The following is a 23,130-nucleotide window of genomic DNA, read 5'->3' as shown; positions in this document are numbered from 1 at the left end:
CGCTCCGAAACAACCTTGCTGTGCCGCTTCTCGCTGGGAGTGGCATTCACCAACGCATACTCCTATCATTTGGGAATGGCCGATAGCCCGATGTGCACTCCTGTGGGTGCGAGGAAACCATCGAGCACCTATTGTGTACCTGCGCTCGCTACGATGTACAACGCCTTTCTCGTCGGGCAACATTACAGCGACTGGACTCAAGAGCGTTAACCGAGTCAAAGATACTCGGACCGTGGCCACACCCTTCACTGGCACGAAAAGCGATTGGTGCACCATTGTAATAGTTGAAGCGCACCGGCTTAAGAGACCGTTTATAGTGTCCCTGTGTATAGTGTCCTTCCCACTGGCACTCAGTACTTACGCTCTCCCTTTTTTCCTCTTTCTATTCCTATTTCCCCCTCCGCAGTGTAGGATAGCAAACCGGGTGTCCTCTGGTGGAGCTCCCTGCCTTTCCTGTCCTTGCTTCATCTCTCTCTCCTCTCCGATATTGGCGTTCAAAAGGTTCCGCGGCGCATCCGGCGCGCCGAAAATGGCTGTTTGGCTGAAACGAGACTGGAAACTGTTGCACCCATATGAACCTTTGGCGTGGTGGTATGGCGTGGTGCGGTGTGATGTGGTAGGGTGTGCCGTTGCAAACATTCCCTACACCCACATTAAGATAGCGGCTAGTGTCAGCTCCTAAATGTGCTTTGCGTGCAACCATTTCGCGTTTAAACCTACTCTCAATCACGGGAATGCATGCAATTTTTGGGCTTGTTTACAGCATCTTCATTAGCGTAGCCTTCGTTGCTCCTCGCGTCTTCAGCACCCTAGCTTGTTTTGAAGACGCGTTTGGTTGTCAGTTCCAATTACATCACCGCGTCGTCGCCATCTGCAACGTATTCGTCAGCCGACGCATCCGCTAATCCACTTAATGAATTAGTGTAGTAAATGTGCGATGACTGGGGCAGTAAAACAGAACCACTTCTGGCATCACCAAGCTCTTGAATTGCATCACTAGAAGTACCGTAAGCGCTAGCCTAGAGCACACTTTGGCAACATCTGCAGAGCTCAATTGCTACGTGGAGTTCATTGCAAAGCAACAAGGTAGCCATTAGGGACACCTACAGTTCATTGTTGAACCGGAACATTTGATACTGTGTTCGTTGTACAGGAATTTATAACACATATGAAAGATAGGAGTTCGGCCGGGACTTAGTTTAGCATTATAGGGGTAATTCACCTGTAGGGGCGTAGGAGTTATATATATGTGCAGAGAGAAACACAGCTCTTGCTGGTTTCTGCTTTGTAGCCCTGTAAACACTCGGCTACCTGTGATGTGTCACTGTGTGTGTACACTTTCTTGGCCAACTGCCCATGTGCCCCTATGACGCAAGTGGTACCAATAACTAATGTTTTAACCAAATTTTTCTTTCCACATTCTAAATGATTTGGCGTACGTCCTCATTTTTTCTCGTACTAAGTCACCTGACAATCGAGGACAATTTTGTGTACTCGTGCTATATCAATGAGCATTTAGTAGGCGTGTGTCATAAGGTCGAGGCGCATTCTGACTCCACAGAAAGCTGAAGCCAAGAAAATATTGCCACGACCTTGACACCACTGACAGCCACTCGGGGAAATTCGGTGCAACATGCCAGGCATCTTGGTTTGCTACCAAAAAGAAGACAAAGACGAATGTGCCAGGACATCTTCACAACAAGATCTATAGCGTCGACCGAAGTCTCTTGTGGTTTTGTCTGTGACAAATTGGTGGAGGTGCATGGTACGCGTCTATGCACTCTGACCCCAGGAGCTGGAAGCGGACTACCTACGCAAAAGCTGAGGGCTTCAAAGACTGCCTCCGAAATACGGCCTGCAAGATCTGCCTAGGAGGTCGACCACAACCCCAAGCTAGGCACAGGAGACATACGGTACGCGACAGCCACCTGTGTCGCTGGTTTTCCACACGCCACGCTGGCCGCGGCCGTATCACGGTGAGCCCTTTGAGGGCATGGAAGATTGGCTCGATGAATTCGATTGTGTGGCCGACGTCAGTTATTGGGATGAGCGGAAAAAGTTTAGGAAAGTGCACTTCGCACTCCTAAACTCTTCCCGAACTTAGTTCTCTAACCACGAGCCATGCATCACCACCTGGTAAGAATTTCAACGGCGGATACGCGATAGGTACAGCAGTCCCGCAAGAAAAACGCGAACAGAGCAAGCCCTTCAGAGTGGGGTTCAAAAGCCGAATAAAAGCGTAGCCATGTTCGTAGAGGACACGTCGCTGCTTTTCATGCGTGCTGACCCTGGCATCACAGAAGCGAAGAAGGTCCGCATGCTGATGCATGCAGTGAAGAGCAGCTGTCTCCTGGACTGATACGAAGGCATCCAGCTAAAGTAGCGGAGCTCCTCAGTGAGGCGACAACAATGGAGCGAGCCCTTCAGCAGCGTATCTCGATTTACGATGGCCAGATCAGCCTGGGATCAGCATCGGCTCTCTGATTGCCCTGTGACACCGATGCGCTCTGAGAGCTTGTGTATAGTGTCGTTTGTGAGAAACTTGATCGACTACAGAGAGTGCGATTTCAGCCGACCGTAACATCCCTCACAGATATCGCCGCGAATTCCGCCAGGCGGCACATCCACTCGTGCAAACCAGACTTGAAGCCGCCCCCGTACTGACTTATACGCAAGCAGTGAGGCGACCTGCGCAGCCCGTGGACCACCGTAACCTACCTTCTTCTGAAGAAGCGCTGTGCCACTTCCAGGGCCAAGCTTCACATACAGATATGTACGAGTCCGCAGCCCCCCAATCAATACGCGAAATTGCGACGTGTGGCAGACACCTGATTATCAGCCACTATGCTTCCACTGTGGCGAAGCGGGCCTACTACCAGAGAAGAATAGGACTCCAGGGCTATCACCCCGGCGCTCGTCGCCCGCGTTAGGGAGAGCACCCGATAGAAATCCAGCAATATCTGGCAGTCAACATTCGTCACCGTACGCGCAGTTCCCACCGTTTGAACAGCCCCTGCCAACGACCCGATCTCCGTCTCCGCAGGCGCCAGTCACGAACACCACCTCCTCGACGATCGGCGTCACCCAGCCGCTACACCATCTTTTCCGCTTCAGTGGGCAACCGGCCCATGAACCCGAGTAGGGGAAACTAAGAACGGCGACCTCCGGGACTAGGAACACTGTGCAGCGCACTTCGAAAGATCCTCCGCTGCGACACCCCGACGACGATGACGACGACAACGACGACTGCGTACCTTCGGCACCTTCCATCGAAAATCGTGAACCTGTTTCAGCCGACACACTCGTTTCTGAGGATAACCACCCGGTAACACCTCTTATTGATGCTGGTGCCGATTATTCGGTTATGAGCGGACAAATGGGTACGGCACTTCGCAAGGTGATGACACCGCCGCCAGGATCTAAGTTCTGTTATGAGCGGACAAATGGCTACTGCGCTTCACAAGGTGATGGCACCGCGGCCAGGATCTAAGTTCCGTACAGCCGGTAGTCATGTTCTCACGCCGATCGGCAAATGCACTGCGAGGGTACAAATTCATGAGGCGACATTTGTCGGTTCATTTATTATACTGGCAGAGTGCTCCAGGCAGGTCATACTCGGCATGGAGTTTCTTCGGGAGTACGGAGCTCATTCAGTACAACTCATTCGAACGTCTATCACCAACAGTCCACGGTGTTACGTGTTTCGGGTGACGGCGCTACTTTACCACCAGGGAGAACGACGTTATTCACCGTAGAAACAGACGATGATCCTCCCCATGTCGGTTCGACAGGTTTGCGTAGTCCCTGACATCTTACGGTTGTCGTCACGGACTGCTCAGGTTTTAGTGACCAAGTTAAGGCGGGAATTCCACCACTTCACCGCACGATGCCTATTTGGAGCCACTCAGTGACTCTCCTGCTTGTTTACCTGTAGGACACAATGGTGGATAGTCAATTGTGACGTACCAGCCAACAACAAAATTGATCTCAATTCTAAATTATCAGGTGAACAACAAGTTAGCGTTCGTAGCCTTTTAGAATCCTTTGCGGACTGTTTCGCTTCAACATCGAAGGTCAACCAAACGCCTATTGCAAAACACAATTATTACGAGTCCCAATGAAACACCCGCGCGCCAGCGTGCCTACCCTGTTTCTCGTAAACAGCAAGAGCTCATCCGAAATCAAGTCCAGCATATGCTTACCATCGACATCATACAGCCCTCCACCAGTCCATGGGCGTCACCTATGCTTCTGGTGAAAAAGAAAGCCTGTATAATGCGTTTTTGCTTTGAATATCGGAAGCTTAACAAGGTTACGAAGGAGGAAGTTTATCCCCTTCCACGCACCGACGATTCTTTGTACCACCATCGGCATTCCCGATACCCATCGATGGATCTTCGCAGTGGCTAGAGGAAAATCGAGGTTGATAATCGTGACCGTGAGAAAACCCATTTATTACGCCTGACGGACTCTACGAATTAAAGGTCCTTCCTTTCGGATTGTGTTCTGCGCCTGCTACTTTTCAGCGCATGATGTACACGGTTCTATCATATCTCAAGTGGCAGTCATGTCTTGTCTATTTAGATGATATCGTTGTGCTCTCAGAAACTTTTGAGCAGCACCTCCAGCACTTTCTAGCAGTTCTTGAAGCAATTCGTACTACTGACCTGTCTTTAAAGCCTGAAAATGTCATTTCCGATATAACCAACTCAAATTTTTGAGCCATGTCGTTAGCTACGAAGGCATTAGACGAGACCCCGACAAAACCATTGCTGTGGCTTCGTTTCCAACACCTTCGAACAAACACGAACTCCAACATTTTCCAGGGCATTGCGCATAGTATGGACGCTTCGTGGCTAAGTATTCAGAGATAGCCGAGCCTTTGCAACGGTTAACAAAGATAGTGTTCCGTTTGTCTGGGACCAGGACCAACAAGATGCCTTCTGTGAACTCCAGAAACGTCTGCACACACCTCCAGATTTAAAACACTTTGACGAAGACAGTGACACCGATTTGCACGGATGCTAGCAACATTGGCTTTGGTGCCATCCTTATACAGTGGCAAGATGGAGCTGAGCGCGTCATAGCGTATGCAAGCACCACTTTATGGACAGAACTATTCCTCTACGGAGAAGGAATGTTTGGCTGTTGAGTGGGTAAATGCTAAGTTCTGACCATATTTGTATAGCCGATCGTTTCAAGTTTTGACCGATCACCATTCATTCTGCTTGCTCGCCAATCTGAAGGATCACTCTGGCCGTCTTGCACGCTGGAGTCTTCGCTTGCAAGAATACGCTATGACGATAGTGTTAAAGTCTGGGCGAAAGGGCTAGTAACCGTAGGATTGCTGTTGCCACAGACTACCTTACACGTTTCATTGAAACCCGAGCTTTCTCTCGAGGCACTGCTAATGATATTGCGACCTTCTTTGTACATGGTATCGTGCTCCGCCACAGTGCTCCAACAGTGGTTATAACCGGCCGAGGCACAGCATTTACAGCGCAGCTCACAGAAGATATCATGCATCTCAGTGGTACAGTTCTCTGCAGAGCCACCACTTGCCATCCCCAGCGGAATGGGCCCACAGAAAGGCTAAACAAGACGATCGCTGATATGATTTCCATGTATGCTAAAGTCGACGTCAAAAACTGGGGTGTAGTTCTTCCATATGTTACGTCTGCATATAATACTGCCGTTCGAGAAACTACCGGCTTCACCCCTTTTCCCTTGGTGCATGGCAGGGAAGCTGTAACAACTTCCGACGCAATGCTTGTACCCACCTACTTTTCTTATGTTGTCACTGATGCTGCCAAATTTGCTCGATGGACCGAAGAAACGTGCCAGTTCGCACGAATGCGTAAACGCTCGCAACAACACAACGACGCCGACCGATACTATCTACGTCACCGAGACGTCACTTATCAACCCGGTGACAATGTGTGGACACCGATCCGCCAGCGTGGCCGGTTGGAGAAGCTTTTGCGCCGCTACTTTGGGCCTAATAGGATCGTTCAACGACTCCGAGAGGTCACATACGACACCCACGAGTGTCCAATGCCGTTCATGTATCTAGGTCGAAGCTATACTACTCCCGCTGACCGCAAAGCCCTACAGCTCTCTCACCATCTACGTTTTCCTTAACAGTATCACTGTGGCAATCTCCAGTGCATGAAGGTTCACGATCGAGACGATGCTTCTAGGAAGGGGGGCAATGCCATGACCTTGACAGAATTGACAGCCACTCGGTGCAATTCTGAGCAACATGCTGGGCATGTTAGGTTGTTACCAAAAAGAAGACAACGACGAAGGTGCCAGGGCAGCTTCATGAAAAGATCTGTAGCGTCGACAGAAGTGTTTTGTGGTTTTGTCTGTGACAATACCTTAACTAGCAGGAGCGCAAATGGTCTCCTTATGCAGCGAAACACGAAGGTATATTTTGCGCGAACAAATTATGCAGATCCAGAGCACTCGTTTGAATCTATGCGAAATTGACATAGGCAACTCGTGCTCTAGTTCTATAAGAATGTGCACCAACGCAAACGTGAACAGCAAGGAACTTTAGCATAAGGATTTTCATCAATGCAAGTGCAAACAACCATACATATAAACACAAACACTATACTAACTTTTACTTCACATTATTTCCCGCAATCGTGTTGGATCTCTTTAGATTTTTTTCTCTTCCCGGTCACACTCGTGTCATATGGACATAGGCCAACTCAAGAAGCACTATGGTTAGTTTGAAGGCTCCTACATTCCATTTAACTTACAATCAAGGTGGCTACCCCTTAGCTAGTTGGTGAGTGATGCTTGCTAAAAAAAACACCGCAAACAGGAAAAGAGAAGCACGGGTAATACATAAAGCCAGGCGGGACAGGAGAAGTCCCGTCTGGTTGCTTTTCGTCCCCATGTTTATTCCCTCGGTTGACAGTCCGTGTGACTTTCAAGATAATGATAGGAGCATTCTTATATTGAAGCGATTTCGGCCAAGTTCAAATTTACACTTACTGAAGGTGTAGCCCCTTAGGTGCACAGTAAATATAGCGTAGTTAAAACGCCGATTCCAGCGTTCTAATGTCTTTATAACTGTTATGTATGAAAACGATGCGAAAAACCATTAATAATGAGTATTATGAAGAGTGTGTGAAAGGCTGGTACCAAAAAAATTTTCAATATTTTTCTCAACCTGCACAAAAAGAAAACAACAGGCTTGTTGTATTTCTTTACATATTTTGAAGAATAACTAAGCAAAATTGTCCTCCTGCAGGTAAACGTCGTCTTGCTGTTAAAAAATTTGCAGTGCCGCCGGAAAAGCGAAGCTGCGATTGCGATAGCAAATTATTAGATCGCTGTTGCAGATTTATCGCCGCATAAACTTGTAAACATTTGCTAACTAACTAAATTACGAATTATAGAATATGTAAGCGCGACTAAACAAGCACGTAGGCAGAAGAATACACACAGAGGCAGCGCTGTATTTGTGTGTCTTTTTTTTCTACGTGCTTGTTCAGTCGCACTTACACACTCTATCAAAGGTTCAAACTAGCCGGCCAACGTGTTTTAAGTAAGTTAAGCAGCACGGTGTCACGCGCGCACAGGTAGACATGAACATATTTCGTTCGACGAGCGCGGGAACTCGCTCTGAATATTCTAGAGGGATGAATCACGGCAGCAGCAAGCGAATTGATCTTCGAGCATCTGTCGCTTCGACGCGAACAAAATGTCGAATCGCAGTGCATACGAAACTACCGGCGCTACGTGCACTCTGCAGACATCGCAGATCACTTTGCAGATGAGGCCCGTTCGGCCGGGCACTTTGGCCACGTCGCAGATCGCTTTCAAGACACGCAAGCACCGGCCACGCGTCCCTACGGCGTCCGCAATTCGCGCGAACAACGCCGTAGTAGACGCAGTTGTCTCCACTATGTTCGGGGTGGCGGGTGAGGAGGACATCGAGGCAACCCAGCAGCCACCGGAGGATAACGCCTCTCCTCCCTCGCCTCACCTCGCTCGCCTCGCGCGTCACAGGAAAAGGCACGCATCCGGGTCAAATTACTCGATCGCGCACGTGAGATTGAACCGCAATCGCCCGCTCCCCGTCACGTGCTTTCACTCATACGGAAGGTAACGGCGATGACCACGGCAGAAATGCGCCTAGAGTGTCGCTATATTATCTGTCGCAAAAATATTAACGCGATAGCGTTAAGGAGCTCGTGTCGCAGAAAAGCCGGTGTCATCGGCGTCGGTGTCCGCCGCGTTGGCCGTGAGCGATAAATCACGGCAGGCACTTCATAAATAAAAAGCAACTTCCAAGATGGGCTGGGTGGGAATCGAACCAGGGTCTCCGGAGTGTGAGACGGAGACGTTAACACTGAGCCACGAGTTTTTTTTTTTTTTCTTTATTACCTTGATTTCAACACCACTCAAACGCGTGCAAAGTAGGTCATTTGGTGCAGAAAAATAATATTACATCGCTTCGAGAGACTACATATTTAAAAGGCACTCAAAGAGGATATCACAGACGCCAAAGTGTCAAGCTCCTCAAACCACTCTGGAGGTTCAATCATGTGCTTGAGGGCATCACGTGTGTACCTAAGACTTTCACTTAGGTGTTCCCTCGCAGACCTTTCATCTACGCGGGCATTCCTGATATCCATGCGCGTTTTCCACACGCTGCTCATACACAAAAGCATTACCAAGTCAGCCGGCACTCCCCCTGTGTCTGCACACGGTAAGAACCGAATACCGAAAGCACTTAACGGCAGTTCTTTCTTCAGAGTTCGTTTTAGAACATCCCACAAGAAAACTGAGTCATGACAATCCAAAAAGATGTGCTCAATAGTTTCAGGTTTCTTACATATGATGCAGTTAACAGACCATGGAACAAAGAAGCCCTTGCTGTGCAGCCATGGCTTCACAAGGAGAGTGCCCGAATGCAATTGAAAAAAGAAGGTTTTCGCTGAAGATCTAACCGGCATTTTTCTAACGCGTTTCAGCACATTGCGTTCAGGTCCTAAGTTATACATCATGCGGTAAACAGGATGCGGCAAGAAAACATCAACCAGATCACTATAAAGTTTCTTACGCGTCACTGAAGTCAAAAATTCATTCGAAAAATGCGCTTTCAGTAAAGAAAAGGACATAACAACTTCCCTCAGAAAGCCAATTGGTGTTCCAGTACGTTCATTAGCTGATGAGACAACCCACTCAGGCAAGGAAGAACTCAATCTCACCTGAATAACAGTACGCAGAAATATATCACTTTGGTCCCTTAAGAAAAAGAACCTACTAACAATCTGTTTCAAAAACAAATGTGTTAATCCTAGTCCTCCATTTTCCACCGAATGAAACAAGTTACACCGGCTAGTTCTCTCCCAAGTGGATCCCCATATATGTACCGCAAACACTCTGTGAAGTTTCTGCACCGAAATCCTTGCCATGCATAACACTTGTAGTACATAATACACCTTTGTAACTAAAAACAAATTGCAAACACTAGCTCTTGAAAACATCGAAAAATTATGCCGGCCCCACTTTTCTGTCTGATCTTTAACTCTTTTTACTTCTTCGATCCAATGCGCGGCACTGTCACGATAATGTTGTAATGGCACCCCAAGATATTTTCCAGGGGTAACGCTCCAGTTCATATTGCAAAAAAACTCGGGTACCTGTGGCCAGCTGCCGTGCCATAAACCTAGGCACTTAGCCCAGCTGACAACACTTCCAGTTGCGGCGCAAAAGGAAACAACCTCTTTCATAGTGTTATTCACGCTTTCTGTATCACGGCAAAAAATTGCCACGTCATCTGCATAAGCCAGAACTCTAGTCTCAATTCCTGCGTAGATAAACCCACGAATAGATTGGCTCTTAATTATTTTCAAACAGAAAGGCTCTAAATACAAGGCAAATAAAAGAGGCGACAAACAGCATCCTTGTTTTACTGATGATTCCACTTTTATACTGGCGCCTAATTTTCTATTAATTACTAACTGCGCAGTGCAATTTTTGTATACCATTCTTACTCCATCTGTTATCACTGCGCCGGCTTTAACATGTTCTAAGATCAAAAATATGACATCATGGACGACTCTGTCAAAAGCCTTTTCAAGGTCAATTTGTATCATAGCGACTCTGTCCTCTCTCTCATCGCAGCATTCCAGTATGGTCCTTGCAGTATGAATATTCGAAAAGATCGATCTGCCTTTGATACCGCATGTCTGATGGGGGCCCACAAGTTCTTTTATAACGGTCTGCAATCGTCGCACCAGTACTTTAGTATAAACTTTATAGTCCGTATTTGTCAAGCTTATTGGTCTGTAGGCTTCAACCGCCAAAAGTCGCGTACGATCTTTTACTTTAGGAATTAAAATAATGTGCGATGTCCGAAAAGAAGGAGGTGCTTCCTTATTCTCGTACATCTCCCTTATCACGCGATGTAGTGCTACAGCTATTCCACTTTTAAAGCTCTTATAGAAAGCCCCTCCCAGACCATCAGGCCCCGGCGACTTGCCGGGAGTAAGTTCGTCAATCGCATCCTCAACTTCTGAAAGGCTTATTGGTCTGTCGAGCGTTTCACAGACCTCGTCTGATAATGTTGGCATTAATGGCAAGAAGTCAGTTCTAAACCTTTCGATATCACATGTCTTTTTCCCCATCAAACTTTCATAATAAGACTCAAATGCGTGCTCAATCATTCCAACATCACTAGTGACTTCCCCTTGATAACTTATTTCTGTTATTTCTTTGGAAACCGCGTGTTTCTTCTCGTCACTTATTGCTCGCTTGGTAGGCGTCTCCCCCATCCATAATCTCTCCGCCCTTGCCCTTAATACCGCACCCCTGTACTTTTCTTCATCGATGACTTCAAGTTCAGACTTAACTTCTTTAATTTCTTTCGAAAATAAGCCAGGCGAAGAGCTTTCTGCGCTGAGCATATATTTTAGCCTAAGGTGTAATTCCTTCTCACGCTCTTTTTCTTTGTGACAAACTACGCATGCTCTTTCTATCGCGGTGAATTTAACGTCTCTTTTGAAGAGTTCCCATTCTGCTATGAAGAACGCTGACGTAGTTATGCTGAGCAAATTTTCGAGCTTTTCTTGAACTGCCTTTTGAAAAACGTCGTCTTGCAAAAGCTTATCATTTAGCTTCCATAAGTCCCAGCTGAATTTAGATGGTTTTTGTTTCTTTCCTATGGTTGACATAACGAGGCAATGATCGCTAAAACTAACATGTAACACTTGATAACTTGAAAATAATGGTACAAAGGTTAACGGAGCATAAATTCTGTCTAGCCTGCCATGACACTGACCTTGATAGTGCGTATACATGGTTTGGTTTTCACTTGACAACACGTAACCAATGTCTTCAAGCTCTTGTTGCCCTACAATAGAACTTAAAAGCAACGCACTTTTATCACAAACACTAGTCAACTTAGATTTATCTTCTGGAAAGCAAACACAATTAAAATCACCCAGTAATATGACATGTCTTTCACAATTCAAGTACTGCTGAATATCACCAAAAAAGACTTCCCGCTCCCGTGCCACGTTCGGAGCATAAACACATATAGCCCTCCAAGGCATCTCTGAAAAAGTAAAATCGCAGAGGACCATTCTGCCATCCTCGGATGATGTGACGGCTTCAACTACAGCAATACTGCTACGCAAAAGAATAAGGCAGCCCCCAGACCTACCCGCCGCATGACATACACTTACGGTATATCTAGGACGGAAAACGTTAACCATTTGCTCCGTGCATTCATCAGTTGCAATTTTTGTTTCTTGAATGGCCAATAAGTCAATATTATTTTCAATAAGAATACGGTTAACTTGGCATTGCCTTCTACGCCCGCTAAGTCCACGCACGTTCAACGTCGCGACACAAAGACCACTCGAAAAATTAGCTACCATTTAACGGGAGGAGAATCCAAACCAATTACCGCACATCGTCCGTCTCACATCTGCTACGATGACTCGACGGTCTAGGGAGGTGGACCATGGTTTTCTAGACATCAAAGCCCAATGACGACGGCCGACGCACATCCTGCCCACAAACCCCAGTCCCCACACCCCAACAACAATTTTTCCTAACCCAGGAGGCGTCTGGGTTGTAGAACGGCGTTTGGCAGGAACGCCGGCCTTGGGCTTGAACGCCGGTCGGCGTCCCGGGGTAGCTTTCGGAGGAGGCTCGTCATTCCCAGTCTCTTGATCCTTTTCCTCTTGCTCATCCGCCTCTTCGTGAAGCCTCTTAGCAGGTGCACTACTTGACGTTGGCATCACGGTGTCGTCAGTTTCGTGCTTTTCACCGGTCGTCACTTCTGCTGATGTGCACGTTTCTTTGGCCTCTTTTACCTCGACCTCTATTGAGTTAGTTGGTTCCACCGTGTCATCCCATGGGTCTTTCCAGCCGTCCGATGACTTTTCTTCATTAACAGTGATTGCCTTCTTCAGGGGCGTTAAAACCGAAGGCTGGGTCTCTTTCCCTTCGCCTGCGGCTTCCACTGCGTCGACCACGTCCATCAAGTGATCTGTGACATCTTCCTTCAATGCCGGGCCTGTCACTGTGGCATAGGTTCGGACGCACTGGCTCTCGTCGTGGCCGAAGCGACGACAAAGCCCACAGCGTGGTACACGGCACTCGCGTCGGATGTGCCCGATGCCGCGGCATCGGAGGCAGAGGGGAGCTCTGCCAGGGACGTGCACGAGCGCAACATCTTCCGCCACTCGCAGCTGGTGGGGCAAGTCTTCAGCGGTGACGCCTACCTTCAGCTTGATAGTGACAGTACGGGTGGTTGACCATTTGTCAACGCATCCTTGTACCCGCCACCTGTCCCTGGTGATCTCAGTCACCTTTCCAAAAGGCGACAAGGCAGTGCGAACGTCGTCGTCAGGTACACCGTGAAGGAGCCAGTAGAGCTTGATACGGACGCCTCTGTCACACGGGTCGACGACCACACAGCGGTGGTCTTTGACATCAAACGCGTCTGCAGCGATAATCCTCTTTTTCCCTTCTTCGTCCTTGAAAGTCACCGCCCACAGATGGTTCATTTGATATGCACCCAGTGCAACCACTTCCGGCATGAGAGACAGCCGTGTAAGAGCGTCTCGAAAATGTTCCACTCTGTAAGGCCTCGCCTTAACGTCACCATGTAAAAAAACCGTATGAAGAACGGACGCACCTGTTGGCAGCGTTGGCAAAATCATTTGGTAGTCCTGACCTGGTTTTTCAGTTGACCTGATACCGCGGCCCAAAAGGGTCGCTGAAGCCGCTCGTGAAGAGCCCGACATTCCGCGTCCGCTCACCTCGGTGGCTGAAGAGGAAGTCGACTGAGCCATGAGTTCGATGCTCCAAAGCGGTACAAAAGCGCCTCTAGTGAACGCGGTGTTGCCTTAGAAACGAGCACATTTCGTTGTCGCGCCGAACGCTGCGTTGCTCGACGCTCACCGCGTCCGATGCGGGGCGCGTAGTCGCTGCGCCGTAGCCCATTGTCTTACACCCCTTGGCGGGTCGACGGGAACGCTATCGCGTTCCACTCTTGAAGGCGAAGCTTAAGCGTCCTCCAATTTTTTTCCTTCGCTTTGTCTTTAATGGCTATATATCTTTTATAATAGCCCAGAGCGAAGTGCAGCCCATCCTCACCACAGGCTTTCTTGTGCCACGCGAGGCAGTTGTCTCAGGGCAACGAGGTCAAAGAAGCTAAGCGATGCTGGCAGCTAGTCATAGCCCAAATTACGTAACTATTAGAAATGGAGCAGATGTCCTGAATCAATTCTGCACTGCGTTCACTGTGAATTACAGATGATGATCTTGTGCATCCCATGATGAAATTACCTAGCAGGCAGTTACTTGGATATCTAGAACTATGGTGAACATCAACTACCTAAATTATGCGCGACTAATTCTCGGGGATGCGCTTCCAATCTTCTAGTAGGACACGCAGTGACGTCTGGTCATAGGGCACAATTATCGTCTGGCCTTGCACGTGGCGGTAGCAGACGCTCATGGCGTGCGCACTTGTAGAAAAATGTATATATGTAAGAAATTACTCGTGATGGGCCACGTTTTTTTTTTTCTTTTCTAACTGATAATTAAAGTTTTGCTCCGTAAGACTACCTGTAACTTAGTAGTATACCATTAAATGCAGGCGTCATGGACGAATAAAAAACACGGCCTTGGGCACTCTACTTTCGTGACAATTTCACAAGCGCGCGTAGAACCCTGTCACGCAGTAGCTTCACGGATGCTCCCATGTACGGGAACCCGAATTGTTCCTTCATACGTGAGGCAGTTTTCTATGCACACATGTGTCATCGCCATTCTTCCCTCGACAAAGATCACACATGGCTCTCGTACTAGTGACATTGTAGCATATGCAGTCGCACACTATACATCCACCCAATTTGGAGCTTCCATTTCGGCACCGCTTGTCAACGCTGCCATGCATAAAGAAAAATTTGTAGGGGACGAATGTTGTCAACTTTCTCGTGGAAAAACGTGTGCATTCCATACGATTACAAGTTCCATAGGATGCAAGTGAACAAACTTGTACGCATTGCTGTTAGAGAGAGACAGACAGAGATGGAGATAGACAGAGGCTGTTCAATAGAAAAAAGAAAAGAAATGTTTGCCGGCGTGTATACAACCACTGGCATGTTACCCTGTGAAGGGTTGCGGAGTGGGATTAAAAGGTTCTAGAGGAGAGCGGCAAAAATTAAATGAAAAAGAATAAAAACAAATATGAAATGCACAAGTGGACTTTATAATAATATTTACTGGTGAGGACACGAGTACATTAGGGCTTCGCTATATAAATGATTAAATCGTTAAATCTTTCCGATTTGACCAATTTCTGACAGGTATTTGAACTGTAAAAACATTCCTTCAGCTTCACTTCACATAAATTCGAACAAATGCATTGCGTCTGCATATTATTATTTTTTTTTTGCAGCATTAGCTGTTATGGGTTCATTCGAATTGCCGTATCCATAGGCGATGTTCCCGTCGCGGCCGTCGGTGTCCGGTGTCCGTCACAGGTATCGACAGGTTCCTCCCGATTATTGGGTATTGGCCAAAAAATAGTCGGATTGTATTGAAGAAAGAAGTCGCTGGGCGGCACCATATTCGCATGAAATACATGTATGACATACCTAATGAAATCAAGCAGGCTAGGTGACCGTTCGTTACCGTCACGACTCCAAGACACCTAGCATAACTCCTTCTCCTTGATGTGCCACCTCAGCCTTGGATACCACGCAGTTAGTAAATTGGGAAGAAATACATACGTTTTTAAGCGTTTGATACTAGATTTATCCCTGTTAGGAGGAAGAACTGAGAGATAAAAACACGTAGTAATTCCTCAGAGTAAGCTTTATTTCTCTTACCTACTCATATACACATAAGCATTGCAAAAAAAAAAAGACATATCGGCGTGTCACGTCATATTTCCGAATCCAGAAGCCGTCCTTGTGTCTGTGCTGTTGTCCCGGCATTTTGACAATCACTAGAATAGATCACGATCTGTGTCGAGTTGTGCCCGCAAATCTCGTGATACTTTTGCGCACATGCAACGTCAAATGAGCTGCCGTATTGTTTGGCGTAAACTTTGATCAATGTGATATCCCAAACATGGACCTCGCAGTTATGTCGTTCTGCACAAAAAAAAAAAAAACGCCGGAGGCTGTATTTAGAACGTGTGAGAGACATGACGCCCATAAGCACTTGCACTACAGCTGGTTGGCTCTTCATTATATTGAGCATATAAGAAGGCTAGCACTCTGAACAAAAAATTGTCCTCGTCACTCATATATTTAGCATCCTTTCTGCCTGCTTTACACAGCGTTAGAAAATTAGTTCTACCCACATGGCGAAGGCGCAGAAATCCTCATGAAAGGCTAACATGCACAGAAATATGAAAGGTAAACTATTTGACAGCTAAGCGAATCTAAAAATCAGCAGGCACGGGTTGGTCAGGAAGCGATTGTTATAGTTCAAGAAAAATTTCCTGGTCGAGCATTAGAACCCGGGATAAGGGCATTTTCGTGGGGATTACTGTAGGATCTAGGTCAGCCAGAAAACTGGAAGGTTGCTTTCCAAAGGCAAGTTAATTGGAGGTATAAGCAAAGCGACACGGATATGATAAATCAGTTTTACGCTAATAAGCAATTTTAAAGATGGTTTATGGAAACAAAAAGTTGTTTGCTTCGGTATCGTTCCGCAATCTGCTAGCGTGCTCGTTAGCACAAAATCTGGAGGGGCCTCGCTGCGTAGGCGTTTGTCTTCGGTTCAGTGCCTGAATCTTGGCAAAATCCACTTCAAATGCAGAGCTACGATTAAGGAGGCTACTACAATCTGCATGAAAAATCACCTTTTCACACGCCGCAGCAGCTCAGTGGCTATGGCGTTGGATTCTGAGCCCTAGGCTTCGAGTTCGGTCACGGCATTATGCACGGAATGCTAAGGCTGTCGAGTACCGTGCATTTCATACACGTTAAAGAACTCTAGTTGTTCCAAATATCTACAGAGCCCTTCAGGAGACTATGCCCGTAAACAACCTATTTAAATATTTACTCTGTGGTATACAAACGGAACGCACGTCAAAGAAACCTACGTGCGAGTGCATGCATATGCTGGGCTTTCTGAGGCTACCATAACATATAGACATCCTTTCGGATATCTCACTGTTCTTATAGAAAAAATAACTTAACCAATATTATACAACAGGAGTGCGCAGTTCATTCTCCCTGCTTCTTTAGAACGAGGTTTCGCAGAAACGCTAAAAGTGCATGTAAAGGTTGAGTACTATTCAGTCATAAATTGACACATTAGCTACAAAGGCAACCGAAACAAGCTGAAACAAACAGGCATATGAGAGGATGCTGTAACAATAAGTTTTGTATCCCTTCACGTGCTTCTAATAAAATAATTTCGAAATGATTTAAACATAGAGTACTGTTGTTTTCAGGTAAATACCAAATACTAAGATACTGTTAGAGACCCGTTGCCTGAACGTTCGCGCGAGACCCTTTGATTAATGATTCACTCAAGCTTGCTCTGCAGTAGGTACTTACTTTTGCTTGTCTATAAAACCACTGAATCAACCTGAGCAGCCTAAATATCTTTATGCCGTGTTCGAGGTATCCAGAAATTTTCGACGTATCTATAAGCGTTCCACACTACAACACGGGTGTTGCATTACTTATACGGCTACCGTTCCTTAACAGTAAATAAAAATGTGGCAGCAAGCATAGAAGACACCATTCTAAGTGATTAATCGCTTTCTGTTTCTGCCATGTCAATACGCCATTAAAGATTCACGAAACCTGATGGTTGCATCAGCAGAGGCACGAAGTGAGCGATTCGCTGTCAACCACATTGCCAAATGATAGCACAAAGCGTAAAATCTTGTTGTAATTCAAGCACCCAACTTCTAACCCCATACTATCCCACACAATTCCAAGTGTCCTGGATGCTACTTCGTTGCAATGACTTATATATGAAGCGGCCGCACCCGACCCAGTGGTGTCTGAGTATGCGGGACTCGCAAGTGGCACGAGCCCGCATCACCTGATTCTTCTCCTCTTAAGCGTGGCGTTACGCGCGCCCGATTTGACCAATGATGTGCAGTGCTCTGCTCATCCAACCCCTCTTGTACACTTTCTCTGTCTCCTCTTTACTTACCACCCGATTTTCATTTTGTGTAATCGGCGGGCGTCCATCTAATGTGGGCGAAGTTGCTAAAGAAAACTGTCGATTTACTCGTATCACCATGTCACATTCACGCTGACGAATTGGCAAAAAGCGTGCACATACCTATATCATATAGGTAGTGGCGACATGTCTCTCTGTACCACTGTGCCTCTATGCCACAAGTGGTACCAATGCCTATTTTTAAACGATGTTTTGTTTTCATCTTGTCTAAATTGTGGCGTACATTTCCCGTCGTACTAAGTCACCTGACAACCAAGGATAATTTTGTGTACACATGCTATATCGATGAGCATTTCGTAGGCGTGTGTCATAAGGTAGAGGGGCATTCTGGCTCCGCAGAAAGTCGAAGCCAAGATATCTCACTCAGCACGAGCGCAGATGTTATGACCTACCACGAAACCTCAAGGTATAGCTTGCGCGAAAGAAGTACGCATATCCAAGGCACTCGTTTGAATCTATGCGAACTTTACATAGGCAACTCTTGCACCAGTTCTATCAGCCAATACACCAACGCGAATGCGAGCAGCAATGAAGTTCAGCATAAGGATGTATATCAACGTAATTGCTAACAACAACACATTTAAGCGCAAACATTATGCGAAATTTTACTTCGGCCGATTTCCCGCATACGCGTTGGATCTTCCGATTTTCTTGTTCCTCTTCCCGTTCACACTCGTTTCTTTTGGACATAGACAGACTCCAGGAACAGTATGGTTAGCTTGAAGGGTCCTACATGTCCTTTCACTTACAAGCAAGGTGGCTAGCAGGGCTAGTCCACGATTCAAGCTTTAAAAAAACGGTGCAAAATGGAAAAGAAAAGCAGGGAGAATAAAGACAACCAGGCGTGATTGGCGCAGTGCCGTCTGGTCGCTTTTAGTCCACATATTTTTTTCTCTCCGTTAACAGGCCGTGTGACTTTCAAGGTAATGGTACAAATATTCTCATATTAAAGCGACTTGTCCAAGTTTCAAAATTAACACTTACTGTTCATGTCGCTCCTGAGGTGCACAAAAAATATGCCGCAGCGACCAAGCGGATTCCAGTGTTGTAATGTCTTTATAACTCTTAGGCCTGAAAAGGATGCGAAAAGCTTTTAAGCATGAGCATAATGATTATTGTGTCACAGGCTAGTACAAAACAAATGATAAATTAATTTTTACAATCCGCTATAAAAACCCCAGGTTTGTATTTCTTTACTTATTGTGAATAAAATCTAAGCAAAATTGTCCTTCTTCAGATGAACTTCGTTTTTTAAAAAAAATCCCAGTTCAGCCCGACAGGTGAAGCACCCATTGCAATAGCGAATTGGTGGATATCTGTACGAAGTAAGGATAGAAGTTTTATTGGCCGTATGAACTTGTAGACGTTCGCTAACTAAGGTAACAATAATAGAATGTGTAAGCGGGACTGAACGGAGGCAGAAACAGACACAGAGAGGCAGGGCTGTATTTGTGTGCCCGCTTCTTTCTACGTTCTTATTCAGTCGCTTTTACACATTCCATCATGGATTCAAACGAACTAGCCTGTCAACGTGTTTCACATAAATTAACCAGCAGAGTGTGTCGCGCGCACAGGTGTACATGGACATATCTCGTTCGATGTGCGCGAGTACTCGCTGTGAGATTTCTGGACTGATGAATCACGGCAGCAGCAAGCGAATTGGCTTTCCTGCATCTGTCGCTTGAGTGCGAACGAAACGTCGAAGTGCCGTTCATACAGAGACAGAGAGAAAGAGGGAGAAAGAGAGCGAGAGAGAGATGCTTTTTATTAGAAAGAAAAAGAGATATTTCCCGGCGCGTATACAACCGCTGGCATGCTACTCTGTACAGACATGGGGAGTAGGATTAAAGTTCCAGAGCAGAGTGGAGAAAAAAAAATGAAACAAGATAGAATGAAAATAAATATGAAATGCGCAAGTGGACTTGATAATAATAATTACTGGTGAGGAGGTGGACACATCAGACCTTCGCTATATAAATTGTGACGTCTGTTAAGGTTTGCGATTTACCACTTTCGGACAGGTATTTGAACAGCGTTTGAGTTTGGTCAGTCTCTCTATTTCTTCTTTTACCCTTTCATTATTACAATGGCGAAGCGCAAGGCTTCTGCATTTTTACTCGATATGCTCAAATCAATGTTTATAATGAACTATTGCCACTGGAATATATTGTATGCTTTCTAAGGTTTTTCCTATATTTTTCTAGGACTTCTCTAAGTTGTATGAGATTTTTTTCTCTTATCTCTTTTGTCTTATCCGCACGCTACGACTGCTGTGTACGGGTGGCTGGAGCTTTGTCAAGCTGCGACAGTGCAGCTTTCTTTCTCCAACCACCTTTTTTTCGCCGTACATACGGCGAAAATAAGCTTCCTTGATTGATTGATTGATTGATTGATTGATTGATTGATTGATTGATTGATTGATTGATTGATTGATTGATTGATTGAACAGTAACGACTTTCCTTCAGCTTCACATCACGTGAATTCGAACACGACGTGCATTGCCTCTGGATATTTTTTGCAGCGCAAGATGTTATGGGCTCATCCCAATAGCCGTTTCCGTTGGCGATGTTGTGCGTCGCCGAGGTCAGTGCGCGCTGTCCGTCGTAGCTATCGACAGGCTCCTGCCTATTATTGGGAATTGGCCGAAAGATAGCCAGATTGTCTTGAAGCAAAAAGTCACAAGCCGGTACCGTGCATACATGAAATACATGAATGAAATGCCTAGTGAAAAGAAGCAGGTTAGGTTACTGCTTGTTACTGCCCTGATTCCGAGCGGATGCTAATAAATTATATTATTCATTACCGTCATCATCATTAGCATCATATAGTGTAACATATCACACGACGTAAGAAGCGTGGCGCGCAGTTTCGATAGGTGCGCACTTATCTTTGTGTTTGCATAATATTACACCAGGTCACATGCCACGCCGCGTAGCAGCTGCATAGGTAGCGTTATAAGGTTGTTGGTGTTTTGTATCATTATGTGGCTCCTACCCACTTTGAGGGCGGGTCATTAAATGAATGGATTGCCTTCAGGAACAAATATAAGGCAAGGAGATGCATATGAATGCCAGAATGCAAAACATGTATGGCATACCTGATTAAATCAAGCAGGCGAGTTGACTGGCACCACCCTGTTTAAAAGAGGATGCTAATAAATGGTCATCATCGCTAGCATCATTAGCATCATCAGCAAGACAGCGTGCCAGCCGTCACGCGACGTGGCATGCTCGACGACTAGCGTCGATATACGCAACCTTTGCGTTGCGTTGTATTGCAGGAGGCGTCCGGACAAGGGGCAGTTGCATGTAGCAGTCTGATGCTGCGTGTAGCTTGACCTGGTTAACACAACCAGGCTAGGAGACCATCATCTTTACCGTAACAACTTTCATAGTATCCTGCCACGGGTCAAAGGACGTGATATGCGTGCCGCGCAGCCTCGATACCTATGTTTACACTTCAATAGGCTTTATGGTGCGTCCTCGGAAGCTACGAATCACTGCCGAGGAAGTGAACCATAGAATCGAGGAAACGCGTGCGGCTCAGTCAGCCTCAGCAGACAGCAGTGCAGAGAGCAGGACAAGCCGTAGCTCGCCATGTACGCCACGCGGACAGTTCAGGTGGTGCTCGCCGAAACGAGACAGAGACTTCGCCGCAAAGACCCTCTTGTCTGTGCTACTGAAGATGGAGCTCCTAGGGAGGCAGTCCTTCGGCTTCGGCTGTGACTGTGCTGCGTGTGCCACGAAGCCTGTGACTTTTTTCAGTTGCCTGCTTTAAAACATATAAATATGTAAATTTCCAGATCTCCTCATTAAACTATTGCGCGACATACGTTCTTTCTATCTCGATGAAGTAGGCAGCATGTTGCGGGTGCCAAGCAATAAATGATTAGTTTGATTGGATAATAAAGCATTTGCTGTACATTACGTATTCAAGCGTTACAGAGTGTAAAATGGGCGGAATTCACAAAGTTTTCCAGATTCCTGAGTGAACTGCAGGGTACACTGTGTTCCCATTTGGCCGCTGTAGGAAGTATAGTAGTGTAATATAGGTTGAAACATTCGAGGGTCCCATTTAATTAGGATCGAGTTACGCATACAAATAAAAAATGCTCGTGTTTTCTCTAGTAATTGTACGAATTCCGTAGTACGTTTCGCTGGTGTCCTTGGTGAACAAAACAAGGCACCTTGTTTGTGTCTCGTAAAATTAAAGGGTATGTCATTGATAACGTGTAAGCCATTTTTGCGCTTGGTTTACTCTGAATTGACACTTGACTTGGCTTACACTGACGATGTGCAAACAATTCTTCGCTATCGTATAGAGACGGTGGTCCAGCGTGTTTATATCACTACTTGCAGGACCAAATAAAGTTTTTCTTCCTTCCTTCCAGCGTGTCTAGCGTGGTGCAGAGAATTTATTTAGCTGCACTGAAACAACGGCAATCCCACTGAAAGATCCCCATCGCCTCTTCGCATTGACAAACTTCATACTTGGAACTCCTTGGCACTGTGCCAAGGAAGGAGTAGGCATTACTGAGGGCTACTTTGATGCATGCACCACTAATGATACGTTACGCCTCGTCGTCCTATGCTGCAATAAAAGCGGAGCCTTTAATCGGTATTCCAGGAAGAACTGCGCTGTTTTGTAAAACCTGCCGAGTTGCAATTTCCTAACCTCTGATAAAGTTCAAGTGCGCGGAGCTTTCACGTCGCATCTGTTTGTGATTTTGGGATAGCAATTGAATGGGCACTGTTGATGGCAGATCGAATTATTGTATGTCCTTGGTCACTTCCGACAGCACCACAGTAACGTAGATGTCATTGAAAGTTTCATATTCGTTCTCAATTGCTGAATCGTAAATTTACAGTGAACAAGTTAATGTATTGGCCTTCTATGTAACTTGGAAAGTACCTTAGTGCCATGACGACTGCCGACGCCTCATTTTCGTTGGTACCGTAGTTTCTTTCGGATTTGCTAAACGTATATAAATAATAACATTTATGTTTAGTTGGCAGCCACATGACTTCATCACATCTCGCTGGTACAGGACTGCGTCTTGCTGGTCGTGAATGCGTCAGTTCAGAGCTCAAACTGACAGGAGAACTTAGAAATCTTCAATATTGACACAAATCCTAGGTTACCTTGAGCATGAAGTTTGGCCACAGCCGAATCCACTGCAATGTGCTAGCTCCAATATGAGATCGTGTGGCTCATTTCCTTTGACCTGGTGGCTCTGAATGCGCCCACGCCCAATATGGTGTGGGCCAGTTTCAATGAGGCACACATCAGTCTCGGGTTGTGACGGCTGCTCCAAAAAAGTTAGGAAGTACAGAGGACTTCCGTTTACTCCCCGTTCTTTTTGATTTTCCTCTTCTTTTTTGCCCTGGCCATTAGTCTTGATATTCTTCCTCCTCCTATGTATA

The 23,130-nt window shown here is 46.2% G+C and overlaps 1 protein-coding gene across 1 annotated transcript in view; it reads right to left on the bottom strand.

Annotated features, from left to right (window-relative positions):
• Nucleotides 1-13,366, bottom strand: part of LOC142591391 (uncharacterized) — a 35,860-nt gene extending 22,494 nt beyond the window's left edge. The window contains exon 1 of the mRNA XM_075703718.1: nt 11,958-13,366. Coding sequence (XP_075559833.1) covers nt 11,958-13,334 — 1,377 coding nt within the window. The 5' untranslated portion in view covers nt 13,335-13,366. The remainder of the gene's footprint in view (nt 1-11,957) is intronic.
• Nucleotides 13,367-23,130: the final 9,764 nt, after the last annotated feature.

The sequence above is a fragment of the Dermacentor variabilis genome, chromosome 8 (assembly GCF_050947875.1).
Source record: "Dermacentor variabilis isolate Ectoservices chromosome 8, ASM5094787v1, whole genome shotgun sequence".
NCBI lineage: Eukaryota > Metazoa > Arthropoda > Arachnida > Ixodida > Ixodidae > Dermacentor > Dermacentor variabilis.
This window is presented reverse-complemented; position numbering and strand designations above follow the sequence as displayed.